The 13,105-nt window shown below is 37.0% G+C and overlaps 1 protein-coding gene across 1 annotated transcript; it reads right to left on the bottom strand.

The window, feature by feature from the left end:
• Positions 1–1,275: 1,275 nt before the first annotated feature.
• On the bottom strand, positions 1,276–11,633 carry aqp9b (aquaporin 9b). Its single transcript, XM_063881745.1, has 6 exons — positions 11,400–11,633; positions 10,476–10,602; positions 7,032–7,169; positions 6,682–6,800; positions 5,582–5,799; positions 1,276–2,898 (listed from the first exon to the last, which is right to left on the bottom strand). The coding sequence occupies exons 1-6, from the start codon at positions 11,499–11,501 to the stop codon at positions 2,736–2,738; spliced, it is 867 nt and encodes a 288-aa protein (XP_063737815.1). The 5' UTR covers positions 11,502–11,633; the 3' UTR covers positions 1,276–2,735.
• Between the last annotated feature and the right edge of the window lie 1,472 nt (positions 11,634–13,105).

Below are 13,105 nucleotides of genomic sequence, written 5' to 3'. Positions count from 1 at the left end.
GTGTCTGTCCGCTTGTTTTAACGTTTATTTTGCAAGGTAAAGGTCAGAAATTAACTAAAGCAAGGCTCTTAGAAATAAGGAAATGTCAGTTGAATTTTCTGTATTTCTCTGAAAATAAAACACGCAGCATTTCTTCTGCTGAAAAAATTGACATTTATGTCAGAATTCAAAAACTGTCACCGACTGCATGTGGGGTCATTATTTGATGGTGATTTCAATTCTTAATAAAATATTTATTCATGAAACATGCCAGTAAATAACTGTCCATTTTAAGGTCACACACACACACACACACACACACACACACACACACACACACACACACACACACACACACACACACACACACACACACACACACATTCAGTGATTGTCCTCTTCTGTGTGCTACATTGAGCATGAACAGAATAATATTTTAAACTGTGATGTTCTTGAAAGCCTCATTTCAGTACGGCAGCTAGAGAGTTAACGGCACAGTTTGTGTAATGTCTGATGTCATATCTGCAGAGGAACTGTTTAAAAGAGCAAACATGATGGACCTTTGCTTTTCAAAAGGAGTGTGTGCGCGCGCGTGTGTTTGCTTGCTGCTGTGTCTCTGCATGCCGTTTTGGCAGCCAATCACTGCTTCTTGAAAAAATAAACACAAATAGATCAGGTTTATCAGTTCAGACAAATTAAAGACAATACTAATAGAACTATCAAGGGCCATAATGAATCAATCCTTTTCAGTTGAGGACACAAAGCTGAAGGTACGACTCCCTGCTGTAGTGAAGCTAGTGTGGTCCATTATTATGGCAAGCTGTTATTACTCACGTCAAAGAGAGGATGACTCTGGGGAATAGTCTCAAAACCATTGAACTGGAAAAATACATTCTTCATCTATTCTACATGAAGTTACGTAAGCTTTTTCAGTCGACTTGTGTTAAATGTTAATGCTTTTTCGCTGTTCTTTCTGCCCGTATTGATGACTGATGATGACGCCTTTCTTGTCATGTGTGTGTTTGTGAGTACCAGTTGAGTCCAGTTTAGAGAGGGAATATTTTTGGAAGTAAGGAATAACGTCAAATGTCTGTTCTTCATCACTGTATAACCTTCAAAGTTTTCCTTAAATTAAAATAGCTGGTAGCCTATTTTTTTAGGAGGTATTAGAATAGCATCATCAAATCTTTCAATCGCAAATACAAATATGAATACATATTGAAATATAATAATAATAATAATATTATTATTATTTTAATTATGTTTTAAAAATACATAATAATATGAACACACAAATCATTTCCACAAACTTTATTCAACATTGAGATACACTGAACAAAAAAAAACCAAAAATGGATTCATTCAGATAAAGACAAATAAACTATTTTATAAAAAAGCAAATAACCAACACCAACAAAAACATAAAGATTTAAAGATTAACACCTAAGGTCCTGACTGGCTGACACTCAGGACTGAAACACTGACGTCAAAGATTGCAACAGTGAGAAACATAATGTACTTCACTTCACCCTTAACTGCTTATCAAACATGCAAACTTTAATTATCATTATTCAAACAACACTTACAGGGTGTAAAGTATAATAGTTATTCCTCTGACTTGGTTCACATTTTTCTCTTTCTCAAACTTAAATCTAGCAAGCTAAATTGAAGTGATTGTCACGTTGCTAAACAAGTGCCTATGTTGTAAAAAGACATTCAGTGCAATGCAAAACAGTTTTACAATTACTTTATGTACAAATGCATGTTCATCTCATATATCCGCATTAACATCAGAACAGGTCCAAACACAACCTGTTGCTCTCACAACAGGTTAGTTTTATCCTAAAAATGTATCACACAAACACAATTAAAAAAGGAAAGCCCATTTTACATTTTGAATCAGTGTCCTTTTGCGTTACATTTCTTTTACCTGACCTCAGAAGAGTTTTAAATGTAAACAGGCAGTCAGTGTTTGCATATTGCCCCTGATACAGCATGTGCACTGACACAATCCATCAAGGATTTCAATGATGTTTGCGAAAGTCTCATGTGAAGTTATGGCTGTTCAATATAAAGGGTGTTTGTACGTTTGCAAAACAGCAAAATGACAGAACGTTTGTGAGACACAGAATTATGAAGATGAGTGAAAAGTAAGAAATGCCCAAAAATGATTAAGGCTTGATTTGCTACATAAATTTGTTCCAAAAAAATACAATTCTGCAAGCAAGATAAAGCAATCAATCACACTTTTTCAATGCATGAGCAAGGGGTGAAGTGAAACAGAATAAAGAAGTCACTCCACCAAACACATCATAACTGTAAGATGTTGGCTAAAGTAATATAAAGGACCAATCAACTAATCAACAAATCAACTGGTTCCTAATTGCTACATATATTTAATCCCCTTGTTTGTTGGGTATACAATTGTAAAAATCAAAATGCTGTACATAAAACTTGGCAAATAATTAGTAATCTCCAAAGTAGGTTGGGTTATTTCAGGTAGTTTAAACTTGATATCTAAAGAGGATATGATTCATATTTTTGATATATGAAAAAGCCAGATGCAGATAAAACTAGGAACCTGAAAGAGACCAGATTGTCTACGAAAAAAGGCTTTATAAAACATTTTGCGTATTTTATAAATTATTAAAATATTGTGTAGTCAGTTTTGTGGTAAAACACTAACTGTATATTTATTTTAAATATGTTTTGCCTCTTGAGGGTGAACATTAGTTGTTGAATCAGTATTTTATGTTTTAAGTCATAGTTATTATTTCATATTTGTCCTGGTCATTTTTCTCGTCCAGTTTTTCTGGCTGGGGATGGTGCAGATCAATGAAAAGGAAGTAAACACCTGCTCCGACTGCTCCGCCCACCATGGGTCCTGCCACGGGGATCCACCACCAGCACCCTCCAGCTCTGTAGAGAGGAACAACACATATAAGTAATGAGGAAATACTAAATAATATATATTTAAACATAATAATCTTAAATCTTTAAATTCAAACACTGAGTCTTCTTGTCAAGGTTCATTGTACTAGAAGGAGTTGGACATTTCGGGAGATGTGCTTTTTTTGCAGCAAGTACAGCTATCCTTTCAAACCTCCTTTTTAACTATTCTTTAAATAACACTTTTGTTGACATAAGGCATTCATGTCGGTTTACTCAAAAAAAGAACAACAAAAGTTATTCATCATGTTATTACTTGTACTAATCTGTCCCTTGCAAATCCCCCAATGTTTGTAGGTCTAAGGCTGAGGTACAGTTTAAATGAAACAATTCGCACAGGTTCTCCAATCTGTTTATGTCAGTATCACCCTACAGGAGGCGTGTTATCCTGGATTACAGTCTTAAGGAGTTCAGTGTGTTAGACTGATTGCATGTGTCCTCATGCCCACTCTGGCTGACCTCTGACAGAGATCTGAGGCTGCTGGTCAATGTGGCCGTAAGGGGCCTTTAAGGTGGAAGGGATTCAGTTGACAGAGCTGAAGCAAAGGCCTGAAACTAAACAAGCATTCGAGCAGGGTCATTTTGTACGCGTTCGGGAAGTACACTTGAGAGGGAAGCGGCTGGATTACAGACTTTAATCTATGGCCACAGCTAAGATGATCAGGCCAGGAGACAGTGGGTCACATTGACGCCATGTGAACTTTATACGGAGCCAAGTGCCACTCTCCAATTGATCTGCATGCATTTGAAGCCACTATTTACATAATAAATGTAAAAGATTATGTGAGATTTAGCAAACACTTTATGCATGACATACACCCAACAGCACCGAGGGCTTACATTATGTGCATTAAAGCAATCTTGCTATATATCTAGTTATATAAGCCATCTGGGATAAGTTACAACTCTGACATGGAGCCAGTGAGCCACAGTATATGTCCCATAGCAAGACTTATAACTACATTCAATCCCTTTATGTTATGTTATCAAGCCAAATAAGGTAAATTAAACTAGAACTATTATTGGTATTAAACAACTCAAGGCTTTTTTGCCTTCATAAGAAAAATGGCATATTTATCCAGGCTGTATTCTGGCTACACATTCTCCACATTAAATGTTTGTCAGTAGTTACATGCACACTATGAGGGCAGTAAGGGCAAATAAGGGCAACGACAGAAACAGCATAAATCTATTTATGACCACATAAGAGTAAAGAAATGTAATTCCTGAGGTATTATTTCTGTAAAAGGGCAGTCAAAGAACATATTTTGAGGCAATCTGAGTCTTTTCACCAGAAGACAAGACATTGTTCTCAGCAGGTACAACACATTAAATCTGTGGAAGTAAGTAAATATAAACTAAAACTTTTGAGAAACTAAATGTGGCCTGGGAGGATATGGATGCTCTGCTCTCATTGGCAGAGTTCATCATTTAGTGAGAAAGCTCCTCTATGGAAAGGTGAGATAAACTTGTGAACTTGTGAAAATGCTATCAGCTTTGGATATTTTTGGGTGCTACAATAAACTTGCTTCACCATTGTCATGAAGATTTGGGCAAAAGGACAGCTGGCAAAGAGCCACTGACCTGCGTTGTACTCCTCAGAAAAAGGCAACATGAGAAATGCTTTCCAACTTTTAACGGGGTCAAAATCAGTGGTAATTAAAGCTTAAATCAAGATACTGAAGGAAGACTTAGTTTGGAAGAACAGTTGAACAACATGTTGGTGCTGCACAGTTGATCAAGAGGTCATTCCAGTTTTTTCTTATCCATATGTGTTTGTATATTTCGGAAATGTTCCAGGTGGTATCCTGTAGGAGCAAAGTATACACAGTCTGCTGTTGAGAGCCATTTAGTCTATATACTGTACATGAAGTTGGAAAGCTTTGTTTGCATTCTTGACAAAGTCCAAAGTAAAAATTACACTGGGATGCACCTTGTCCTCTCTCTTGTTTGCAATGAGCAGACAGAACCTGTAATGTTCAACTTGGGGACATTGATGTTATCCTTTTTGTTTGATCAAAATGTGGTTTATTTAAAAAAAAATGGAAGAGTTATCGTGATCAAGCAATGTGGTCGTCTTTCAGTTAAATATGACACTTTGTATACAAACTAAATAGCTTGGTAAATAAAAATAGGAATAACATTGAAAACCTCTGCTCATATGAATTTTATGTGTGAACAATAAAGAGAGAATTAAAGGAAGAAAAAGAGATTTAAATGATGCCATTTCAGTAATGAAGCATTGAATATGTATGTGCATGGAATCTCTCCCTGTTCACTTAAATCCTAAAGCCCTTTTCAAAATGCAGAAAAACCACGAATGGTCTATGAAATATTAATTCAGATTGTCAGAGATCAGAGATGGTGCTACAAACGCTCTCTTGATGTGGTGTAGAAGAGAGCAGCCACTTGGTTAAATGCAGAGTTTCTTACATAACACATCTAGTCTCAGGCTCTGGTGAGAGAGCTGCAGTAAATAATGGGCTCCTAGATCTCTCAGTAAGGAGACAAAAATGTATTCTATTTTCTCATAATACTAAAAATATAGTTTTAAATTAGGAACTTTAAACTCCATGTTTTGTGTTTGTCATTTTGCAAAAAGAAATTCAGGGTGATGACAGGCAGCTTTTTGTTTATTAGGCAGTAGGATTACCTGAATACGTCCATCCCCCACCCGGCCACAGCTGTGAAGAACCGAGGGCCGAGGTCCCGTGCCGGGTTGATGGGATATCCACAGTTCAGACCCATAGACACCCCGATGGCCATGATGATGAGGCCGATGCACAGAGGCTCCATGCCTTTAGGAGCACCGATGTTCTTCTTGTCAGTGATGGCCAGGATGCACAGGATCAGCGCGGCAGTGGCAATAACCTTAAACACAAAAGCATCAGGCATAACTTCAGGTATATTCACACAATTCAGGTCTATAGACACAAAGGAACATAACGAACAATTCTCTTCATAGTTGTTGTTGTTGAGGTTGTTTTGTTGTTGTTGTTTTTGAGTTACCTTATCTGCTCTGTTGGCCTTTGCCCTATGTTATTGTGCCTAAGCTTATTATGGGGCTTCCCCTTTCCCCTGCTTTCAGTCTGTTTAAGGTAGCTTTACTCCACAGCCCCATATGGCTGTACATCTCACATGTAAACATATTATCTAAAAATGTAGATTTTGTTCTAATATTAATTCTGATTGGACCACTTAAGGCAAACTGTCTGCGATCTTACCAAATATCCCTCTTCACTTCTGCTTGAATCAATTGACATTTTTGATGTGAATTTTTAATGTTTCTGATAATTCAGGAATGCCTGTTAATCCTAAACAGTACATGTGATAATATCTCAAATGTATATTATCAAAAGAAAATAAATACTCAGCAGACCAATGACAAATACATAAACGAACATTTCCATCTCTCCGGAACAGATGGTAGTTATTCTTAGCATCAGAGCAGAATTGTTTATTCATCGGCAAACAACTCCCATGTCCATTTACGCTTACGATCATCCATGACTGCACCAAATGTGCATGCATCTCTGTATGCTCTAGTAACCCTGAGATATAGAGAATCCTGTATCTCTTTGACATCAATAATTTCATATAAAATTACAAAAATAGAATCTGATACAAGATTCAAAACGTTGTGTATGTTCTCAGGCAGTCTATGTTAGACTCAGTGCATTATAATCCATGTATAAGGTGTATGGTTCATTTTCAGGGGAAATTACATATAAAATGTACAACCTTAAAACTCACCTGATCAACAAACCCATTTAGGATGGAGAGATGTTTTGCAGGATATGATGCAAATATGTTGGCTGTGGCATTTGCACCAGTAACAGTAAATTCTCCATCGGTATATTCCATCAAAGCATCTATGGAAAAGAAAAGCAAGTTTTACTAACTAACAAGATTATATTTGTGTATTATTCATAATACAACATACAGGGAGTTCTCTTGGTGAGATAAGACAGATAACTTGACTTCAGTCAATGATTCAGAGTTGACAAGCTTCTGGGTGCCCTTTGAAAAAGATTATCCTGATAAGCTAGTAATCCTTTCTGAGAGTTCTCTATCAGTGATCACATTTACACATTTACACCCACCATAGTACAACCCATAGACAGCACAGGATCCAGCAAAAGCCCCCAGGAATTGTGCCACCACATACACAGGGAACTTTTTAATAGGAAGCTTCCCCAGGATTACCATGGCCAGAGAGACTGCAGGGTTGACATGGGCTCCTGCAACAATGATGCACATAAAAAGAGCAAAATCAGCCACAACTTTTTTAGATTTATAAAACAAAGGGGGGCCTTTCAGATTATTTATTATTAACAATTATAATTGTTTTTATCAATATAACGTCAGGAAAGGGGGAAAATGGAAACATCTTTTATAATTTGTCATATCATAGAGAAAGAAAAGCAGAACATTATCACATCACCAGAAATCATTTTGTCATTTTTCTAGAGAAATTACTTGAGTGGAGTACTGATTGAGCATAGGACTGCAATAACAGAGTTTTACTCACTATAAAGAATCTGAGATATTGTCATTTATGATTTCATGCTTTTATCTTTCCTCTCAAAACTTTGCACCTACATTTACCACAATGACATTTAGCTGCCGTTGACAGTTTCCTCCTTTCTAACTAACCAACTCAAAATGTGGTTCATTTTCAAAGTTGTGGTCTTCATTTTCAATTGAGATCAATTGAGACAACTTAATTGATTTCCTGCAGCTTTAATAAAGTATTTATTTCACTTAAGCAGTAGTACTCCTTAAGGCCTTTGATGTGTAAATGTATATTCTCCTTTAAATTATATTCAGCTTTATTTTTCTGTCGATTGACCTATTGATTAATTCACTAATTGTTTCAACTCTGAATCAAATGATAAACAGCTGCGACCTAGCTCAGAAGGATGATTTAGCCAAGCATTTTAAACAACTCTGTTGTCTTCTCTTCTAAAGTAAGTTGAGTTCAGTGGATTAAAACAAAGGCTGTCTGATCATTTAGCGCTTGTGACCTCTACAGCTCATTCATTCAGAACTTCCAGGATATTTTCAAACAAAGAGCACTGGGTTTGTGTGCCGTCAGAATCTACATTGTTCTTCAGAGGTGTGTTTGAACACATTCCAGCCAAATGTTAGTAGGCTGTGATGACAGTGTGGGGTCATTTATTTAACACTCTGGGATCTTGGCTTTGACCTCGCTGTGGTAACACCACTGGGGGTATCAGCCATGCGCCCATTGTTAATCTCCCCGTCCTGTTCACAAACACTGACCATGACAACCAGCCAGACCGGCCTGCCTGAATTGCATCTGACATAATCTGCTTGAATCTGCTTAAGGCACACGTAGACTGCAGGTCATTAGAGTGACCATGATGTGTCACACTTACGATACACTCACATCTAAAATCTGAGACTACAAAGTGAAAACAATTGTTTTTTCTTCTCTTATGGGGCCTCCCTGCCAGGGAAGCCCAGTAAGCCAGGCTTGTCACACCTGACCCTCCTCCTCTCCAGAAACCCATGCCCCAGTAAAGCTCATTAGTCCAATACCTACGATCATCTTCAGAGATGTCGTTGGACAGAAGCTTCCCACTGAGCTGTGGACCCCGGGGCTGAATGGCCCAGTCATGCAGCAAAATCTCTCCATATATTAACCTCCGTGTCCTCAGGCTTTGCTGCGATTCCTCTGAGGCTTTACAACTCTTCTCATTAAACATGTAGCACAAGAAAGTCAGTGTAACCTACAACAACAGCCATCCATCCTCAACAAGATAGAGAGGAAGTGCTTCCATGATTTGTCCATTCTCTATCAGTTATATTTCTCATCGAGATATTTTTAAATCTCTTCAAACACAAGAAATATATTAGTTTCTCCCAAATCATTGGGGTTTCAAAACATGACATGACAGGAGAGTATGTGTCATTGTGGGACAGTTAAGTAAAAACTAAAAGGGCTGTATAGCACAGACATATTTAAGTTTTAATAGGAATAGATCAACATTTCTGGGATACTCGCAAACTCACTTTCTTGCAGATCGTCAGATGAGACTATGGATACCACTCTTTAGTATCTGTGGGTGAACATGTAGTTGGACCCAGGAGTGGGTTAGCTTCGATTAGCATAACAACTGGAAACTGGGATATAGCTTTAGCTTTGTCCAAAGATGACAAAAATTACAAATCCAACAACCAGTGTCTCTAAACGTTACTATTGACATGATATAAGTCGTGTTTCTAAATTGTTAAAACGGTTATATATAATATTTGTTGGCAGGTATTGGTTACTTCTTGGCAGCCTTGCAAGCCAGGAAGTATTCTTGCACATACCGTTCTGCTCATTGTTGTTATAAATGCTTTTTTTGTACAATTTAAAAAGATAGCATTTAACATGTTAATTAATAAGCTTTATAGGTGGTGGTAGTTTTTATTGCATTCCCCTGTTTTAGTCTTCATGCTAAGCTAAGCTTACCGTCTGCTGGTTGTAACTTTTGTTTAACAGACAAGACTGTAAGGAATACATGTTTGATCTAACTCTCTTTTGATGATTAATGTTGAAGTCTCAGCAGTAATGGAAATGACCTCACAGCAGTCATTGAAGCCTGCACAATATGCAACCTTCGACATAATGTATCCCTTGACGGCTGATTAATGGATTCTCACCATTTTGGCTTAGCAAGCCAATGGTAAGCACTGTGACATTTAAGAACTATACCTTTCTGTCTTTGTCTCTGCTGGCAACACAAAGAGGGCTCTTTTTGCTGTAATCCTGGAGGAATGTACCTGAAAAAGTCCCATTTGGACATCAGGACACAATATCTCTACAACTTAAGCGCCCTGATTTGCTCTGAAAATCAGCCCATTGGAGACGGAAATACAACAAAGTATCAAAGTACACTCCATTAGTGTCAGTGAATCTTGCCTTATAGACTACAAAAGAGGTTGCTATTTATTGAATGCTCTCCATTATGTAACACTGGAAGTCTATATTAAAGATATACACTTGTCTTCATAGGCCATCACTTTATCTAGATCAGTAAGCAATGATGACAATCATTGCTTTAAGAGCAAAGAGATGGACAGACATCCACGACCAAAGATCACTTCTCTGCCACAGACAAATACTGTGAGGTGACGTTTGTTACCAGCCTTTTTGTAGCTGTTTGTTGGCCGAAATGTCAAATAATTATATGTTTTCCTTGTTTATGTTTTCCTTTCAACTCTAGAAAGCTGAGGAAATTACTTTTGAGAAAGCTTCTTTGGCAATAATAGAAATATGTGTGGAGCTGTGTTTGCTGTGAGAATTTGTACATGTGTACTCATTTATACAACTATTAACTGAACATTTTTAAAGCAATATATAAATTGCACCCTAGATCTTTACAAACTTGCCATTTAAACATTTTTAGAATGATTAATGACTGATTTATCAACTATTATTGTTGATTCTGCAAATAAACATTAGTACTCAGAGTTGAGAAGTTGGATGATTTTGTATTGTAATGAATGTGAGCTGTGCATGTGGCTATTTTTACCTGACACCCCCCCTGCCATGTAGACAGCCATCATGACTCCCAGAGTGAAACCAATGTGGATGGTTAAGGGCTCTCCGAGAGCCCCTTTACTCAGCACCGTCTGGGCCACTGAACCACATCCAAAGAGCTGGGACACAAGAACAAAACACAAAGGGTGGAGGTAGAAAGACTCATTGTTTTTAATTATTCCAATTAACACTACCACTCTTGTCCACCAACAGCCTCCCACTGCCAGAGACAATTTGTCCTACTTTGAGCCGGGAAACATAATGAATCCCACACTTATTAGGTTAAAGGCAGAAGTAATTACATCCATACAATGTTGGGAGCAGAGCAGTGTTCCAGTAAAAAAGGACTTGTATGGAAGCTGCATCCCTCCTGTGATGTGGCATCTGAGGCATTTAAGTGGAGAGAGGGGACAGGTGGAGGTGAGGACAGTGCAGAATAAGAAATTAAAATGATTATGACTTGAATAACTCTAAAGCAGGCACTTTTTTAAGGAATGATCAATAACAGAAAACAGTTATAATACCCTGTGATGCAATGAAAGATGATTATTTGCTATAACTAATGTAATCTCATGTTCATTTGTTTTTCATAACCTCCTTACTAATAAGACAATGACTTATTACAATTAAAATGATTCATCTTTTATGTTGCATTGCACTTCTGGAGGAGTTGTGAGGAAGAAAAAACAGTCCCACATCAGTCACATCTTGTTATGATTGTCAGGAGCAAATTACAGCTGCAGCACATCAAAGAGAAAGTCTGTATTTCCCAGAATATACTATGTGTTAATAGAGACATATGAGAGACAGCAGCCAGAGTCCCAAGAGACTCAGTTTGACACCTTATTAGCATACTGGTTCAAAGCTTTAAAGCGGCTGTTTAAGCTGGATGACAGGTGCAGAGGGAGGTACTCACTATCAGGACAAATATCCCCAGAAATTCCGCCAGGAACTCCTTAAAGATGTCCCGCCTCAGGCCAAATCTCTCCTTCATCTTCATCTTGCTCTCATCTTCCATTTTTTTCGTCCTGAGCCTCCTTGATGTCTTCCTCTGATCAGAACAAACAGCTAACAACTATGAGGATTCTCTGTGATTGTCGGTGCAGGTTGCCGCCTCCCACTCGGTGCGCTCCGGCCGTGCAGGCACGCTAAGCTTCTATTTCCCTTTATAACCACAAGGGGTCTACTTTTTATTAGAAATAAAGGCTCCAGGCACCCACACCTAACGGTTGATGAAAGTAGGCTCATTTGCATATCTTTTTTGTTTCCACACAAAAGTACAGTCTGATTAAACACTCGGGGAAGATATAGTAACATTTTAAAATGCCATTATTAACCAATGAATTAGGAAAAAACCCTAGGCTGCTTCGCCAATAAAACCCATGGAAAATAGGCAAGAACTTATTTATCCCAACTTATATTTAAATAAAACTGATTGCCATGAAACCCTCAGGCACACTACTGTTTAATATGAAATGTAAATAAATAAAATAAAGGTATGAAACAACTCTGATACAACAGTAATGGCTCGTAACACTCAAATAGGTCTGAAGGTAAATAGACCAACATTCACATTACCTTCAAAACTGTAAACCAGCAGACAATTTTCTGATCACAAAATATAGTTCATGTAATGTCGAGTTAATAGCAGTTTCAGCAACTTCCTTTGTGAAACACTGACAAGTTAAAATAGGATGTACAGTTGATTTATTTAGTCCATTCAAATCACAATTTGTGATGATGAACAACAAAAGTTTCGTTCAGTTCAAGACAAAGTTTTGCAAAAAAAGTGATCTGTCAGCAGATTATCTGTATATTTCTAACACAACTCCATGATTATAATAATCTATCTCCTGAATCACAGATTATTTAACCACTATAGTTCTTAAGAAACAAATGCAGTTGTCTTAATTCAGATTATGACTTTATCTGATGGTTTGATCTCGTAAAACATGTGTTCATTTAAACCTTATGTACATAGGTTCACTTCTTTTTCAAATAAAACACATTTTCAAAAAGGTCATTACAAAAGTAAAAAAGTTTTATAAAATTGTTAGAATCGGACGGCATGTGCTTTCTTAATAGTCCCACCATGATGTTTAAATAGCCTAATTACAGTCAAATGTATAACATAAGCCTAGTGAAAAACTAAAACAACATCGCCAAGTTAATCAATACAAAGTAAGCTATATTTCTGATGTCAAGCGAGGAACAGTTTCCACACTCTTTATCTGCCTTAATCCACCCTTATTTAGTCTTATGAGTCTTATATTTAATGGTTTATTACATGTTTAGGTTACAACACATAACCACAAAGTATACGCTATAGGCTGTATGTGAGGAAATATGACAGAACAAATCTCAGTGTATGATATGATATACAATACGACCTAAAAATAACATCATATTTGTATTTTGGCTCTGCTATTTAAATATTTAATTGCTTTATAATTTAAGTTGATTAAAACAAAATAGATGATAATAATTTTCTTTTAAATAAAGCCTCCAGTTCAATGAATCATAAAATGCTTACTTTGTTATTATTTTGTAAAAACTTGTCCGGGAAAACGATTCCAGGGCTCGTTGCTTTTTTGGCACTTTTTCTTCTTGTCTTCTGAAAGT

Source organism: Eleginops maclovinus, chromosome 4 (assembly GCF_036324505.1).
Source record: "Eleginops maclovinus isolate JMC-PN-2008 ecotype Puerto Natales chromosome 4, JC_Emac_rtc_rv5, whole genome shotgun sequence".
Classification (NCBI taxonomy): Eukaryota; Metazoa; Chordata; class Actinopteri; order Perciformes; family Eleginopidae; genus Eleginops; species Eleginops maclovinus.
The sequence above is the reverse complement of the archived record's forward strand: the minus strand, read 5'-3'. Positions and strand labels throughout refer to the sequence as shown.